We start from the raw sequence: 16,750 nt of genomic DNA on the forward strand, positions 1-16,750 counted from the left end.
ACACGCCTCTACCCCGCATCGGCCGTCCCGTCGATTTCTTTTTGCTGAGGTACGTAGTTGCGAGCCCGCCCGGCTTTGCTGTTGTTCGACCGCCCGACTCTGCCACGTCCCCAGCCCGCCTGCCCGCCCGCCCGCCTGCCTGCCTGCCTGCCTGCCTGCCCCCCCAGTCGCGTCCACCGCAACATCACCACCACCACTACCACCACCACCGCTGCCTCCATCGCCGTCTCGTGCAATTGCATGCGCTGACTCGCTGACGTGCCCCAGAGCAACCCCCGTCGTTGCTCCAATCTCGCCTGCAAAAGCGCACGCGCGCGCACCCCCCCCCCCAGTGCAGCTGCCGCCCGACACGTCGCGTTGCGTCGAGAAAGGTCAAGGCCCCCGAGTACCACAAGCGATCGCCCAGGATACCTCCGCTACGTCACCACCCCAAAGTATGGCTGCCGCAACCCAGAGTGCCCGTACCTCCTCCCCGTCATCCAACATGTCCTCGCCCAAGGACAGCAAAAATAATCTTGCTGCTGTGCCAAAGCCCGAAGGTGTGTACCTCGTCCTGCTCCTCCCACCCCCATCTCCTCCTCCCCCCTTTGGCTGCGCTCCCCCCCATCGCCGCTGCATTCACCGCTGCATCCTCACTGCCGCCGCCGTCGTCGCTGCTGCCACCACCACCACCACCACCACCTCCCCCTCCTCCTCCTGCCTGTGTGTCTTCGTGCCCATGCATTGTCGTCGCCGTGTCCATCCCCCATCGCGTCATCATCTCGTTGCCCAAGCCTTGCTAACCATGGTGCTGTAGCCGAGCCCGTCAAGACAGAGTCCCCTCCAAAGCCCCAGTGTAAGTCACCTTGCCATTGACATGTCCAACTGCCGCTGCCGTTGTCCTCGCATCCACCACCAAACCAGCATGCTAACCCACTGCCAGCTGCTACGACGGAAGCAGTCAGCACCGCCGACCCAAAGCCCGCAACATCCAATGCTCAGCCATTGGCTCCTCCACCAAAGCCTGCCCCCGCAACCACTGGCGACACGCCCGATTACTTCAACACGGTCCACAACCCCTTCTCGCTTGAGCCCAACGTCTTCGAGCAGTCCTTTGGTGGCGAGTCTGGAAACCTGCAGACCCCCGGCGGCCGTCCCATTCTCCCACCTGTTGCCAACATTACGTCACCGTCACCACTTCCGGGCATCACACCTGGTTGGCAGGGCCTGCGCGCGGGACCCTTGAGCCCTGCTATGCTCAGCGGACCGACTGGTCAAACGGATTATTTCAGCGAGTCATTCCGAGGCTTCCCGACACCCAACGAGTCCTCGCTCCGCACTGGCCTAACGCCTGGAGGAGGTGGTTCCATGTTCCCGGCCCCCAGCCCCAACACCCAAGCTATTTTCAACCTCCAGAGCGCCGGTGTCACGCCTGGCACTGCCGATTTCCAGCAGTCTGCCTTGCGCGCCGCTGCCCAGCACCAGGCCAACTCGTCGTCCAACGCCAATAGCAACAACAAGGCCACGTCCAACGCCCCGACATCCCAGCCTGAAGCCGCCACTGCAGGCATGGATCGCCAGCCCAACAGCTTCCAGCAGGCGCAACCGCCGCAGCAGCGTGCCCACAACGAGCCCTATCCTAACCATGACGTCAGCAGTGCGGCCAATGATCTCCTGTCCTTTGCAAGCCAAAACGGCGCTGCGCGCAACAACCAGCAGCCCTTCTCCATGGCGCCTCAACAGCAGTCGATGAATGCTGGGCACATGCCTGTCCAGCCTGTAAACGCCAACCACAACCGTCGCGACACAAAGGGCTCCATCAATAGCGTTCAATCCGCAGAGACGGGAGACTTCTCCGAGAGTGGCCAGAGTGAGCAAGCCAAGACCGGCACACGGTCACGTGCGAAGAAGGGTGCTGCTAATGGCAAACAAGCTGCGGGCAACAAGCGAAAGGCTGACGACGCTCCCAAGAGCGCGCGAAAGAAGAGCAACCCCAACCAAGGCATGGGCGACGACATGGACGATGGCGAGTCGGACGATGACAACAACAACATCAAGGAGGAGGAGTACGACAGCAAGGGCCGCAAGATGACGGACGAGGAGAAGCGCAAGAACTTCCTCGAGCGGAATCGGTATGTCCTTGTACTTGATGTTTTGTCCATGTGCATTGCTGACGTGAACATTAGCGTTGCTGCCCTCAAGTGCCGACAACGCAAGAAGCAGTGGCTTGCCAATCTCCAGGCCAAGGTTGAGCTCTTTAGCACCGAGAACGACGCTCTATCTGCAACCGTCACTCAGCTTCGCGAGGAGATTGTCAACCTCAAGACGCTACTCCTTGCCCACAAGGACTGCCCAGTATCCCAGGCCCAAGGTCTCCACGGCGCGGCCATGAATAACTTCCTGGGGAGCGACATTAACCACCAAAATCCATACGGCATCGCTCAAATGCAGCCTAACGGTGTCCACATGATGCCGATGCAACAGGGGCAGATGATGAACCGGTTCGTATAACCAGCCCCAACGAAACACAGCACCCCACCAGAAAGAAAGAAAAAAAAAGAAACCACTCGCTATCCTCCCAAGTACTCAGACAGTCGCTCACTCTGGTTCAGGTAACTGAGTGTCCATACGCTGTCAGGTAGCGTTGTGCTTCTTCTACACATCGCCATGGTCATGACTGTGTTGTGATTTGGGTGCATGGCATCAGCTGCTCCGACGATCATGACGCTCCACCCCTTACAATTTTGTAATCTTCCCGCTCCTTTCTCCTTCCTCTCCTTCTCCCGAGACGCTTTGGCGTCGCCCTCAACAGTGCATGGACTGGCGCTTGGCGTTATGTCATTGTAACTCCTTGTTCACCTGCAGTATTGCTGCAGTCTAGGCACTCACCAGAAAAGTCGAATGCATTTCTCATGTTTCCTTATCGTGCCGGGCGCTTGGATCGGCAGGGGAAATACGAATACGACAATGACGGATTGCTTATCGACATTTTCTTCCGTAATCTGTCTATTGGTGGAGTGTATATATGATGGATGTTTGGGGCTATCATTTCACCGGCGTTGTGCAGGGAATTATACAACGGTCTGTTTATCTTCTTTGTGGCGCGCCAGTCTAGAGTTGCGCTCGGCGTTTTGTTTTTTCTCTTTTTCGGGGGAGTTTGTTTTTGTTGGCTGCGACGTCTGGGCTTCAAGCCTTCCTTTCTTTTTCCAGGCGGGTGTGTATTCTGAGTGAGCTTTTGAACCCAAATGGTTGTTTTCTCGAGTCTACGGTAAACAATAGGGTCATGGCGTAGAGAAATTGGGAAAAGGAAGGGACTATACCAACCGATTTGTATAACGACGATTTCTTTGGTTGGTATGAGCAAGCATGTGTATGTATACGCATAGGTCGATCAATTGCAATTTTTTAGGTTCAAGCCTTGTGCATCATGTCATGTGCTTCCATGTTGGTTGTATCCTGCGTTGTCTTGAAACACGATCAACGTACATGTCGTGTAGTTGGTAAAGAATCATTCCATAACACCATGTAGATGATAGCCTACTTGTGGTGCATACGGTGATGGGTAAGCACTTGACTGCGTTCTATCATGTACTTTACCGTGTTGCTTAGCTCACTGACAATACAACACTCTAGTAGATATATCCATTTATTTGTGAAATTGCCTTTAATACCCCGTATCCCATTCGCGGAAAAAAAAACAGAAAATGAGGAATATATCCATCGACACAACGTTATATTGCCATGTGCAAAAAAGGATACTGCATATCGCCAATGCCCCAGGGCGAGTACCACGGCCTTGTCGTAGCCTTTTCCATGGCGTCTCTCAAGCCCGGCCGCCAGTCGTCTTCAAAGGAAAACTTGGAGCGTCCCGCAACACGCAGCTCCCCGCGGTGCTCCTGGATCAAATCCGCAGCACAGATGTGGGACAGGCGGGGGAAAACCGTGTAGCTACTGCTGTTGTTGTTGTTGTCGTTGTCGTCGTCGTCGTCGTCGTCTTTTGGCGCAGATGCAAGACTAGCCAGCCACTCTGCCCACGTGGTTACTGGATCCCAAAGTTCCATTTGCTTCAAGCACAGTTCCGCCAGCGATTCGTTAGCCGGGCGCAGAAACGCAGATAGGGAATCTGTATGCGGGATGCTCATGACGGCCAGCTGGCACGAAACGAGCTTCTCGAAGCGGCAGTGCGTAGCAATCGAGGCGAAGACGTCGCGCTCAATGGTGCTGAAGCAGCTCAGCCGCAGCGTATGCAGATTCCGTGCTTTGGCCAGGAACCGCACGACAAATGGCGGGCGTGAGGCGTCAAACGGGCGGAATCCGTCTTCGCTGCGGCGCCAGTCGCGCAGGTTCAGCGCGAGATGTGTCAGAGAGTCGAAGGCGCGGTCAAACGAGCCCAGGAACGGGGCGATGCTTTCTAGACGCCCGATGCTGATGGCGCCGTGGTTGTGCGTGCTGTCGATGGCGATGCTCGAGAGACGGATGTGTCGTGTAGGTGCAGATGAAGAGGAAGAGGAATAAGATGATGCGAGTGCTGCCATTGTCGATACAAATGGCCGTGATACTTCGCACTGGCTATAGATGCAATACCCACGCGTGGACCCGTAGCTCATGGGCGGAATGCCCTTGTATACAAACGAGATTTTGCACAACGGCGCATTCGCAGCAGCCAAGTTATCAAATACATGCCCGAGTATCTTGAGGTCGGCGCGCGTTTCCTTGAAAAACGTGCTGTTCTGCTGGCTTTGCTGCTGTGCAACTTCACATTGCTGGCGGAGACTACGCTGCGCCTCTGTTTCGACCGCTGCGGCGCTCGACTCGCCGCCAAGTCCTACGCTGCTGTGTACTCGCTGTTCGCGGAGTTGCCACAGGCGGATGGAGTGGCGGGGCGGGGCGTCGATGCGGAGGTGGTGCAGAGCCGCGCCATACGTGGGGTGCGTTGAGATTTCCAAGAGTATGTTGAGACTCTGCTCGCTCCATGTGACTGTGTGCTGGTGGAAGAAGCGGGCTTTGAATATGCGGGATAGTGCAGGGGGAAAGGGCCGGCTGGTTAGTCGGAGCGAGCGCGTGCTGCAGAGATCGAGGTACGAGGCGATGTGCTCGATGAGCTCGGTGGGGAGACATGGGAGAGTCGGCATGGTTGTGTGAGAAAAGGGGGGAGTAGTGGTGGGTTTGGGTTTAAGAGGCTGGAGTCACAGAGTATCATAGTACGTCAAGGTTAAAGAGAGCGGGGAATCCGCGGACCATGTTGGAGGGGGAGGACTAGCTGATTTGGGTATCATACATGTATATTTTTCCCAACTTGGAAGCAGCTTTCTTTGGCGGGGATGGGCTACTTAGAGGCTATTGATGTCTGTACAGTCTGCTTGTAGTAATGTACGGTGCTACTCAAGGACTCGCAATGGCTTTTTGGAACAATGGTATTTACACGGAGAAATGTGTGCCAAACCCCTCTGACCTAATCCAATTTCTTCGTTTGTCGAATGAAAAGCGTATTGTCTGGACAATCGTTCTGCCGCCTAGTCGCTATCAGAGTCGCTCGATGAATCGCTGCTGCTGCTACTGCTGCTACTACTGCTACTGCTGCGATCACTCTCGCTCTCGTCGGATCTAGCAGCATTCTTTTCAGGCTCATTGTCAGACTCAGCGTCTGAATCGGCACTGTCCGAATCCGAATCCGAACTTGAATCCGAGTCGCTGCTGCTGTCGGAACTGCTTTCATCACTCGAGATTTCGCTTCTGCGTTTGCGTTTCCGCGCGTTGGATTTTGCTGGCTCGACGTGCTGCATCAGCGGGTTTAGGCTCGACTTGGGCGCGACAGCAGGTAGAACCGGCTCGGCGCGGCCCAAAGCATTCAAAAGCGCCTCGGCTCGATGTCGTTGGAGTCTTCTGATAAACCCAGGGCTCCACGGGTGCTCTGCCAGGCTTGCCAAATCGCCATCAGTCTTCCTCCTCTTTCGTTCCTTGGCGATGCGCTCCTGTTCGGCCTCTTCTTGAGCAATCTTGCGGGCCTCTGCGTCGTCCATTTGTGCGTCCTGCTCGTCCAGGTCGTTCAATGTTGCGTGGCAGCGCTCACGTAAACGCTGGATGACGCCCGCGCCCTGCAGTCCAGCAACGTACGTGGTTAATGCTTCAGAGTGCTCTATTGGGATCCGGAAGATGTTCAACGCATTGTCAACGACGTCGTTTTGCTTGGCCTTGTTGAACTTCCAGTTTTCCCGGTCGTTGTGATATTGTGTGAGATAGGCGATATAAATGGATGGATCCTTCTTCTTTCCTTTGGCTCCCGGAGTACTCGGTGGAGCAGGTTTTGAGACAGGTTTTGGCTCTTCAGTCTTAGCCGGCTTCGACAATGACCTGTCTTGGGACTTGGTTTCTTTGAGTTTCGAATTGGCAATACCCTCACTTCCCTGCTTCTTTTCTAGCTGCCCGTTTTTCCTTGCCGTCTTCTCCTCGTCAGCAATCAATGCGTGTAGAACAAAGTCTGAGACCTCTGGCGGCTGAGACACTTCTCCAGTGCCTTTTTGTTGCGCGACCCAGGCTTTGAAGTAGTCCTGTCCGGTGTTGCCGTCGGACTTTTTGGTGTCTGGGGTAAAGGCAACACACTTTTTTCGATCCGTCAGCGGTGGTGATCGAGAGGAGTCCTTGTGGCTTGGCTTTTTTGAGGGCTTCTGCGGGGTTGCCACGGGTTCCGCAGTCTCGGTGGAGGCAAGTAAAGCAGGGCGGTCTGGCAAGGTCACCTCAGGTAAGTGGGTGTGCGGCGCAGAGGGAGCCTGCTGAACCTGTTGATTTGCTTTTCGGCGTTTTGGTGGCTTTTCCTTCTTCTTTCGGTAGTTCGAGTCTCCTCCTTTGGCAGGCTTCCCTGTCACTGGAGCCTTCTCCGTGGGAGCTTCTACTCTTGGGCTGGCAGTGGTAACCTCATGATGGGCTTCTGGGCTGGGTTGAGCGTTTGGAGCCGCGACCCGACTCTTCTTGGGTTCTTGGTGATGGTGGTCCACGGGCTCATGTTGGTGTTTCCGTTTGCCAAGCTTCAGCGACTGGCTGTCTGCGGCATGGTCCGTGGCGGACGCGGCTTGATGCTGCGATATGTCCTGGTCGCTATAGGGCACAGAAGGCGCCTGGGGGTCAGGTACGGCGACTCCGGTGTCGTCTTGATTCTTGAGGGCGAGACCCAACCTCCGCCAGGCGGGAATTCTGGCAGCGTTCTGGGCCATGATCAGATGTGGAATATGGCTATGTGCGACAGAAGATGCGGAGATTGAAATGCACCGCGCACGAGATGACTACCGCACAGTCCTTGCCCCGCACGCCCAGTGATGTGATGTTTGCGGCAGTGATGGCCTTGAATGCATATTCTAGCGGCGAGACGTTAGCAGCTGCTGTTTGCTCGAGCCAGCCCCAGCGGTGTGTGTGTGTCGGTGGGGGGGGGGGGCCGTGGGGGAACAATCGAGTGCGTACCGACTTGATAGAGGCGGCCCTGGTCCGAGAAGATGGTAATGTGCCTGTCGTAGCCTGCGCTTCCTACACGGCGACGTCAGCTGTTGTTGGCACCGGTGTGGCCATCTGGACCGCAGCTGGCGGGCCTGTCCTACGCACCAGACATGATGAGGGGTCGTCTATCCGGCGTGTATTTGTACTCGTCGTCTTCAGCTCCAGCGTTCAGCAGCAAGGCCCAGCAATATGCGTAAGCTCAAACACGGCGCGGGGTCTAGAAGCAGGGCGAGGTTGTCGGTGATGGCTGTTTCGCTGTACGCGTTGCTTGTGGCCTGGCACTGGAGCTCTGGGATCGCCGCCGCCTGGCCCGTGCTCCCTTAGCATCAGCCCCGAAATTCTCTGCCTGCGACCTCTCATTCGGCCTGTGCATCCTGACAAGACGCGCCGCACCAGCTGCTTCGGTCACAGAAGAAGGTGCCGGTATGGGACTATGCCACACCAGCGGGCGAGGCTGCACAGGGTGTACTGACGTCGGCTACAGGACAAGCTCATTGACCCCTCGTCGGTCTCGCACATCTTCCGGTTGTCCCCCTCGGTCGGCTGTGTCATGACTGGATCCATTGCCGATGCGAGGGCCTCGGTGAGCAGAGCGCGTGGCGAGGCTGCCGAGTTCCGCTACAAGTATGGGTACGAGATGCCCTGTGACGTTCTGGCAAAGAGAATAGCCAATATCAGCCAGGTCTACACGCAGAGGGTACGAGCATGGCCCGCAGACATGTGACGGAGAGGGACTGCTGACACACCGGGACAGGCCTACATGCGACCGCTGGGCGTGGCCACGACGCTCATCTCGCTCGACTCTGAGTTTGGCCCGCAGCTGTACAAGTGCGATCCGGCGGGCTACTATGTCGGGTACAAGGCGACTGCGTCGGGCCCCAAGACGCAGGAGGCGCTCAACTTCCTGGAGAAGAAGCTCAAGAACAAGGAGCACGCCGAGGGCAGCTGGGAAGAGGTGGTGGAGCTCGCCATCACGGCGCTGAGCACGGTGCTGTCGGTCGACTTCAAAAAGGGGGAGCTGGAGATTGGCATTGTCGGCGGCCCCAAGGGCAACGGCGAGGAGGGCACCGACGCAGCCTTCAGGGCGCTCAGCGAGGACGAGATCGACGAGCGCCTGCAGTCAATCGCGGACAAGGACTGAGCAGCGGCAGGCATGGGCGGGCGGTTGGGAGGTGTGGGTGGCTCAGGTATGACGGCACGATCCAAAGCACTACGATATCAGCGGTAGCATGACACGGCCTCTCAGACGTCGGAAGGGCTCTAGCAGCACGATGAATACAGACGTTAGACTGCAGACGCGGGCTCGTGCCTCGGTGTACAGGCAGATGGGTGCGTGAGAGGGTCGCGGGCGGCGGCGGCGCAGATGCCCATTCGCTGGCGGGCGCAGATTCCCATGGGCGCTCAGCTGCAACGGCGCGGGCGCAACTCATGAAGCGGCCGGGCGACGTCATGTAACTGGCTGGGCGGGTGGTTGCGGCCAGCACAGCCGCGGGGTGGCTGACACTGCCTTTGCGTGGTTGCAGCTGTGGCTTTGGCGAGCGTTGCTGGCGTGCGCGGCGGGCCAGCGTCGACGGGCGTGTTAGGGCTGTCGGGCGCGGCGAGCAGCCCACGGCCGATGCCCGCCGCCGCCCAATGAGCGCCGCGACGCCGCCTGCAAGGGCTGCGTTGCCCGATTCGGGCCCCCGCGGCTGGCGCGCTAGGCCCAATGCGCGCCGTGGCGTCTCTCCGCGCTGCTGAAGACGGCCGCTGGCCTCAGGCTGCTCCAGCTGCGGCGACACAGCACCCACAAGAAAGAAGAAAAAACACCACGTCGCGATGCGGCATGCGCACGGTTCCTGCATGCTGCTGCGTTTCCCCATTGCAGCGCCCTGGACCCGCCGCCCGCCGCCGCCGCCAGGCCTCGCGACTCCAAGCGACTCCAAGCCCCAAGCCGCGCCCGCCCACGCTGAATGGTGCAGCCCGCGACGAACCTAGCACAGCTGGTAGCTGCCCACGGCCCTGGAGTGGAGCTCGGCACCATGTAGCGGCGGGAGGAGCCCTGCAGCAAGCCTGCCATCCTCGACCATGCTATCCAGACGCTCCCTCAGCGCCCTACTGCCTCGTCCACACGCTGCCAGTATGCCCGCGTCGACACACGCCTATATAACGCTCCCCACGCCGCGCCTCTCTGCCCAGGCACTCACCACCAGCAGTCCTCGCCTTCGTTTCTCGCCAGCCACACAGTCCTTTGCTTCGTTTCCACCGCTTCTACTGCCACTGCCCGTTTCGTCGCCAGCCGACCTTCACTCTCTTCCCCATCCTAATACCCACCATGTCGGACGGCCGTAAGCCTTCCCTCGCCGCTTCCCAGCCCATGGAAACCATCTACTGACATGTTCAAGTCAACGATGCCCGCGCCATGCGCGTAGCCGAGATCATGACCGACTTTCGCAATCTCCAACACTACCTGGTCCAATTGCGCGCCACACCCACGGCCGAGGAGTACTATCTGGACGGATACTCCCTTCTCCGGCAGTGCACGAGCGAGGCCCAGGCCATCCTCCAGACGCCATTCGCCAGCAGCACCAGCTCGGGAGCCGGCGACCCAGAGTATGAGAAAAGGCAACTCAAGGCGTAAGTGCTTTCTCCAATCGCTGCCACGGCTTGTTTGCCACCAATGCACCCCTGAGCCTGCGAGTGCAAGAAGCAGTATCAGACGCGGTCTTGTGTTGATAGGATGCTGACACGCAACCACAGTATCATTGTAGATGCAGCCGTACGCCGATTCCAATGCCAACGCGCCTATCTTCGAGCCAATGCTGGGCTTCGGTGGATGAACAGCCGTCAAAGCATCCTGCGTGGCCAGAAGCCCAATGCCAGTCATCTTGCAGCACTGCAACAAGCTGATGCTACATTGAGAAACGTATGTGGCGTAGCTGGACAAGATCCGAGCATTGCTATTGGTACAAGAAAAACGTCCGCTGACAAGTGCACAACAGGAGCTCATGGCCATGACGGACGCCTATGTCGACAACACGCTGCGTGCTGCAGACGCCGCCCAGGGAAAGTGGCTCAACGAAGACCCTTCGCTGGCCCAAATCCAACAGATCATCTTGTCTCGACGATAAGCCCTTTGACCGCCACCAAGCACACGCACACACACACACACACACACACGATAATGCCTCTTCTCGCCTTTGGATTACTACCAGACTTCCTTTGCAAATACCCCACCCATTAGCCTTTTTTTTGCATCCACGTCATGTAAAATGGCGCCATTTTATGAATCGGGGGCGCTACGCTACCAATGCAGCATAACGGCCGTATCGACGTTGACGGCTTCACACACGATGTCTCCGACCCACGCAACCGCCATTATTATAGTTTCCAGGGCATGCTCGCTTTTCTCTCTCTCTCTCGGTCATCAACCTCTTTGTTTCTTTCTTTCTTCTTCTTTTCCAAACCGATAATCGTGGCTGGCCACACCATTCGTTTGTCTTCAACAACACGTACACAATAAGTCTTTCTAACCTTTTTTTTCTTTTTTTCTCTCGATTTTGTCATCTTGGGGTCATGGTCCCGTCTTAGCGCTGGCGTTGGCGTTGGCGTTTTAGCTAGTCCAAATCCTCCGGGACACGGTTTCTTTTTTTGGTCTCTTTTCTTTCTTGACTAGGAAGCGCAGATAGCCGACAAGATATTGGGCGCCTTTGCCGGGGACGCTCTTTTCTTTTTTGAAAATCACGGGATGTGTTTTTCCGCCATGGTCTTGTTTCTCGTTTCTCTCTCTCTCCACTTTCTTGTTCTCTCGCGTCTCTATCTTCAAGTCACCATTACCATTAACCTCTTTTTCGGTTCTATAATTTTTTTCTCGGTTTCTTCTTGTCATAATAAGCATATCTTCTCTCCAACAAATTCATGTTTATATTTTTCGCGATTTGAAATACCAAATAATGCATCCACTACTACTACACACACACACACACACACACAGAGCGATTCAAACATTCAACAAGAAAGCTAGAGTCGAACACACGGAAGTAGTGCAAAGGGAAATAATAACCGAGTCACACAACTATCAGATAAACAGCGGTACGCCAACGCCATTCGGGGGTTGGTGGCATTCTAGGCCTTTTGGAAGGGGAAGAAGGGGGGGTGCGCCCTGATTCAAGGGGGGGGGGCGCCTTCAGCTCGACAGGCATGTGACATATGTAAGTACTATGTACCCATGTCCCCGGGCGCAAACCAGCTCGAGACGAACACCCGCCCGCCCCATGAAAATCCCGCCGTTGCGGATCCGCGTCCACGTGCGCGTGCGCCCTGGCTTACCAATAGTAGGTAATAACTAGCACGCCACCGTCTTTGCTGCGCCGGCCCTCCCTCGTACGTGTGTCGGAAGGGGGAGGGAGGGGAGGGGGGGACAGAACAGCCTAGCTAACGTGCTACTACTACTACTACTTACTTACTCCAAACCACCGGGGGGGCTGAGCCTTGCTTTGGCGTTGGCACTATTGCCGACACCATTATTGACACTATCATCAAGTCTCTTCTTCTATCTTTCTTAACGGATACTCCAACTCGTACCTCCAATCTTCCGATCCTCCGTTTCCCCACTCCCCCCCCCTTCCCCGCTTGAATATTCATCCGTTCGTCCACTTACACCTATCCGCCCAGTCTATGTATACACACACAAGCCGCTATTTAATTGCTCTGGTAGAAACTGTGACTAACTGCTCATTGTACCTGATTACCAGCGAAAAAAGAAAAGAAAAAGAAATAGATCCTTTTAACTACTACTACTGCTACACAAACATAGCGTTTTTTTTTCTTTTCTTTCCCCTCCTGCCTGCTCTTTTAGGTATACTTTAACCTCCTTCCGGATCCCACAGCATCCGCGACCATGGGCATGTGTCCAGAAATGTTCTGTTCCCCCCCCTTTTTTTTTACTTACTTGGACCTATCACATACATAGATGGGTACATAGCAACATTTACCTCTCTTTTATTTTTATTTTTATCTCTTTCTTCTCGACGCTCCTTGCAGGTAAAAAAAAAGCAAAAGAAAAAAACTCAAAAGAAAATAGTAATTGTTGAGCCGCGCAAATAGACGTGTACTCTCTTCTTTCTCTGAGGTATTGGTGTTCTTCTTCTTCTTCTTCTTCTTCTTCTTCTTCGTTTTCTTCTTTAGCGGGGGGGGGGGTTATGGGAATAAGCTCCGCCCACCCATCCACCCCCAACCCCACGACTTTCTTCGGCGTCGCCTTATGAGACAGGGATGCCTTTGCGCTCGCTTGGAGCGGCCTGCAGTGGTGCTGCCACTGCCCACTGCATGCTGTAGCGTAATGTAATGTACGTATGTGTGCATCTACTATGTGTGTCCGTGTCTGTGGGTCCTTTCCCGCTTTCCACTAGACCACTTGGCGCCTCTGGAAGCCTTTGCTTTTTGGGGGGGATCAACGGCCGCGTTTCGGGGTTCCCGAGGGCTGGGTTGCTGGGCGTGTGTAGTGTAGGTGTAGTGCTGTGTGTGTGTGTGCTGCGCCCACTTGGTTTGTCCTACTTACCTACTCACTCTTACATACCTGTCTGCCTTGTTTTATTTTTTCCGGCGTGTATACGTGCGGCGCAGAGGGCGCGTAGACGTGACGGTATTGCAGTGCGTGGTGGTTTAAAATAGGACTGGGGATGGAGGGGGCGCGCGGCACGTGGTGACGGTACGGGTATGGGTATGGAGAGGTGCGAGGAGTGGTAGGGCTGATGGGAAGATTTTTTGGAACATGGTTTCATGATTGAGAGAACAAATTTTCATTTTCATTTTCATTATACAGGTTGTAAGTTTAGACTCCATTCATCTTTTCTTCCAGTATACACTTCTTCTACTCCACAACCACCACACACATCCCTACCGCAACATCCGATCCAACTCGTCTCTCTGCCTCCTCAGCAGCCCCCTCAAACTCAGCTTCTCCCTCCTCACCGCCTCGACATTTTCCTCCAGACTCCTCTCCTTCTCCCTCAGCGCAGCCTCGCGCCGCACCAGCTCCATATGCCGCACATGCAGCGCCTGTTCTCGATGATCCAGAAACCGGCTGCGAGCATCGAGGTCCGACTGATTGGCGAGGCGAGGCGGGGACCGCTGCGGAGGAGTATACGCATCATCACCACCCATGACCATGTCGCCGTCGATCGAGGGCGTGCGCAGATAGTCGGGTAGCGCAAATGATGCAATGGCGTCTTGCGTATTATCCCTTCTCTCTTCCACACCGTCTTCCTGGCCAAGCGCAAAGCCGTGCTGCATACGCGCGGCGCCGCCGTTCAAACCATCGCTTGTCGCTGCTGCTGCTGCTGCTGCTGGCGGAGGCGCAGTCGCGTTTACCGGCGTGCGAAGAAGAGTATTCCGCGCCGGAGGCAACATTAGACGAGTAAAGACACTGGCACTGGCGCCACTTGGGGTATTGAGACCGGGAAAGTTGCCTCCACTCCGTGTATGACGATGATTAGCGGGATTGCCGTTTGCGCCACTACCACCCCTGCTCCCCCTACCATTACCCCCAGGGTTGATTGTCGTAGGACCTTCTTCCTCTCCATCTTCTTCTGGGATGGCTGCTGCTCGCGTCTGGCGTCTGGGCCCTGTGCTGCCCATGCGATGTGGAATGGTTCCTGCCCGGCGCCGGATTTCGGCGATGTCGCGCGTTAGGCTGGTGAAGTTGTGCACTTGAGTCGCGTAGTCGTCTGCCTCGTCTTCTGCTTCCGACGCCGAGTCGATAACAATGGGCTGATGGCGGCCCTGCCCTTGGGCTTCGTAGTGCCGCAGCATGCCTTGGTGCACTGCCTGCCGCGGGTTAAACGCAAAGAATGGCCGCGTGCCTCGTGGTGCAAACTCTCTTGCTACTGGAGGAGCGTTGACAAGGCGTCTTTGACCGCTGCCGACGTCTCTGCCCATGTTGTTGGGTCCTCGGACCGTGCTGTCTGTCCGTACTGCGCCCTCGTGACTTGGGGGCCGCGACCGAATCCCAGGCGGAGCTTCGGGTATCCAGACGGTGCGACACAGCGGACACCGCTTCTCGTCCCTCGGTCGGTTCTCCAGCATGGCTCGCAAACACGTACCCCCGATGTGGTGGCTGCATCCCGCGATGCCTGTGATTCGCAAGCAAGGCTCGGCCGTGTAGGCGTCCAGGCAGATGGGACATTCGTCCGTGGGCGAGTGCGGAGTGGATACGTTGGTGTATTTGGCCAGGAAAGACACTGCCGTGGTTGAAGCAGTGCGCGATACCGATGTTGACGCCGAAGCCGGTACTGGTTCTGGCGATGACGACGAAGGGTATGACAACATGGAGGAATCTGCATTGAGGGATATAGGACGCGAGTTAGGATGCGCCATGTTGAAGAACCCGGTTGCACGGTTGTGCCAAGTTGTACTTCAGGCATAGGTTGAGGCGGGAGCAAGTCTGGTTAAAATACGCTGGAGCCTGTTGTCTCGAGCGACGAGCAGTGAGAGCGTCGCGGATCCGCGAGTGAACGCAAAGTCTCACCATGGTGTTTGTTGCACGTGCCACTGTTGTGAAAGGTAGATTGATAACAGCATGCACCGCTACAAGGCAAAGAAAGTGCCCGAATTGCCGGTGAATAGTAGATTGATTGGATGGAGAGTGTTCCGAATGAGTATTACTTTACTGCTGTGAAAGGCCAGTAGCGTAATCGAGTCCTTGCAGACGTATCTATACAAACATGTGTGAGCATTCCGCAACACGCGAGGAAGTGAAACAAAGCAAACACAACAACAAATTTCGAGTTTTAGTAATAAAAACTTGTCTCAAAGACTCAAAAAAATGGTTTAGACGTAATAGTTGTCGAACTCATTTGTCCCGAATTCCAGCTAACGAGCAACATAGGTATGATTTAGGACACCTCGTTGCCTGTTCTATGTGCGATAAAAAGTAATACTAGTCCACTTGTTTATCCAATAGCCGCCTAAATGACAAAAGTAGACAGAAAACCAAGAAGCCACAGCAATAGCAAAAGTGCCTTGACCATAATTGCACATACGTTAACAGATCCCTTCAACTTAATGATTTCCCCGCCTCCCTCACTCGACGTGACGACCTGGGGGAATGACGAACCGAGTATGTATTGGTACACGAATACGAGATATCCCCCCTGTATGCCAAATCAGGAAGTCCATTTCAGACAGAGAGAGAGGGAGACCCAATCATCTCCATAACATGGGAATAGCCGATCACTGCCACTTTTGTAGCAGAAAGCCATGGGTGGATGCAGGTGTGTGGCGCTGGCCGCGTGGCTGTGGCGATTACTTTACCCCACATGGGTTCACGCAGATCTGTGGCTTTATATCGACGACGAGTATGATCTATACAATTGCAAATAAGAGATCTCAGCATGTTCGACTTGATAAGTCACTTTTTAGGCAAAGTTATGTAGACATGTTATATTCGAGACGCTGTCCAGAAACCAGGGGGCGATTAAACAAGTATTGCATGTGACACTCGCCAAGTCGTCATCACCCAAAAAAAAAACTGCATTTTTGTGGTATCTACATCATGAAGCTGGGACTTAAAGACTACCCGAGTACTTCGGGGATGCCGAGACGGCCATACTGATGTAAATGTATGCCAGACGCCCGCGTGATGTTTCGCGAACAACTACATTGCTGCTGATTCGTGGAAAATGGCTAGCCATGTATCGATATTGCTCCGTTTCTTGTCCCACGCACGTGGCGTGTTTCTCCAGAACCTGGGTTTTTCTTGTCAAGCGTAACCCCCTTGCCGCTCTGCATGCGCGCTACCATACACTCCGGTATGCACCCCGCCTCGTTGCTTGCGCTTCTGTGCACCATTGAGATTGTGGCTGGGTGGTGGAAAGAGGGACTAGGACATGGATTTTAAGCTTCGGTAGGACCTGAAATGGGGGGGATTGGGTAGATGGAGCAGGATCAAGCACTGCTTGATGAAGAGTCTCTATCCCCAACCACTTCAGGCTCACGCATCGATTATCTGGTGTCTGGGCTCGCATAAACCCGAGATGACTGAAGGATATGGTTTGCATTTGTTTTCCAACACTTGATAAACTTCTTGATATAGCGTCAGTCAAGGAGATTGTACTGTTGGGGGATATTGTTCTGCTCACGGCACTGAACACCACGTGCTTTGATGAGCTTTAAACCATGTTTACAGCTACCCTCGACCCACAAGTCACCACAGCAGATTCTGCGTATATCAAGCCAATGTGTTGAGACTACTACAGCCTGTCGACGGTGCGAGCAAGAGCGACGACTCGCAGCCAAGGTATTTACATCC

At 55.3% G+C, this 16,750-nt stretch overlaps 6 protein-coding genes across 6 annotated transcripts; 3 read left to right on the top strand and 3 right to left on the bottom strand.

Moving 5' to 3' along the window:
- Positions 1 to 484: 484 nt before the first annotated feature.
- Positions 485 to 2,490, top strand: SETTUDRAFT_28157 (uncharacterized protein; the record flags this gene model as incomplete). The annotated part of the gene is made up of 4 exons (XM_008026517.1): positions 485 to 539; positions 797 to 835; positions 923 to 2,111; positions 2,166 to 2,490. The coding sequence occupies 4 exons, from the start codon at positions 485 to 487 to the stop codon at positions 2,488 to 2,490; spliced, it is 1,608 nt and encodes a 535-aa protein (XP_008024708.1).
- Positions 2,491 to 3,694: 1,204 nt separating this feature from the next.
- SETTUDRAFT_150505 (uncharacterized protein) lies at positions 3,695 to 5,111 on the bottom strand (the record flags this gene model as incomplete). The annotated part of the gene is made up of 1 exon (XM_008026570.1): positions 3,695 to 5,111. The coding sequence occupies one exon, from the start codon at positions 5,109 to 5,111 to the stop codon at positions 3,711 to 3,713; it is 1,401 nt and encodes a 466-aa protein (XP_008024761.1). The 3' UTR covers positions 3,695 to 3,710.
- Positions 5,112 to 5,222: 111 nt separating this feature from the next.
- On the bottom strand, positions 5,223 to 7,246 carry SETTUDRAFT_168965 (uncharacterized protein). The gene has a single exon (XM_008026571.1). The coding sequence runs from the start codon at positions 7,185 to 7,187 to the stop codon at positions 5,493 to 5,495; it is 1,695 nt and encodes a 564-aa protein (XP_008024762.1). The 5' UTR covers positions 7,188 to 7,246; the 3' UTR covers positions 5,223 to 5,492.
- A 702-nt stretch (positions 7,247 to 7,948) lies between these two features.
- SETTUDRAFT_168966 (uncharacterized protein) lies at positions 7,949 to 8,757 on the top strand (the record flags this gene model as incomplete). The annotated part of the gene is made up of 2 exons (XM_008026572.1): positions 7,949 to 8,161; positions 8,219 to 8,757. Coding segments are annotated over 2 exons (600 nt in total), but the record flags the coding sequence as incomplete, so codon positions are not given.
- A 1,018-nt stretch (positions 8,758 to 9,775) lies between these two features.
- On the top strand, positions 9,776 to 10,571 carry SETTUDRAFT_28161 (uncharacterized protein; the record flags this gene model as incomplete). Its single annotated transcript, XM_008026518.1, has 4 exons — positions 9,776 to 9,788; positions 9,846 to 10,077; positions 10,201 to 10,366; positions 10,443 to 10,571. 4 exons carry the CDS (start codon positions 9,776 to 9,778, stop codon positions 10,569 to 10,571), a joined length of 540 nt encoding a protein of 179 aa, XP_008024709.1.
- A 2,767-nt stretch (positions 10,572 to 13,338) lies between these two features.
- On the bottom strand, positions 13,339 to 14,817 carry SETTUDRAFT_184450 (uncharacterized protein; the record flags this gene model as incomplete). The annotated part of the gene is made up of 1 exon (XM_008026573.1): positions 13,339 to 14,817. The coding sequence occupies one exon, from the start codon at positions 14,815 to 14,817 to the stop codon at positions 13,339 to 13,341; it is 1,479 nt and encodes a 492-aa protein (XP_008024764.1).
- Between the last annotated feature and the right edge of the window lie 1,933 nt (positions 14,818 to 16,750).

Source organism: Exserohilum turcica, assembly GCF_000359705.1.
Source record: "Exserohilum turcica Et28A unplaced genomic scaffold SETTUscaffold_19, whole genome shotgun sequence".
In the NCBI taxonomy this organism is placed as follows: Eukaryota; Fungi; Ascomycota; class Dothideomycetes; order Pleosporales; family Pleosporaceae; genus Exserohilum; species Exserohilum turcicum.

What these genes read in the sequence shown, in the direction of transcription:
- SETTUDRAFT_168965 (XM_008026571.1), bottom strand. Translation starts at nt 7,187, where the DNA reads ATGGCCCAGAACGCTGCCAGAATTCCCGCCTGGCGGAGGTTGGGTCTC.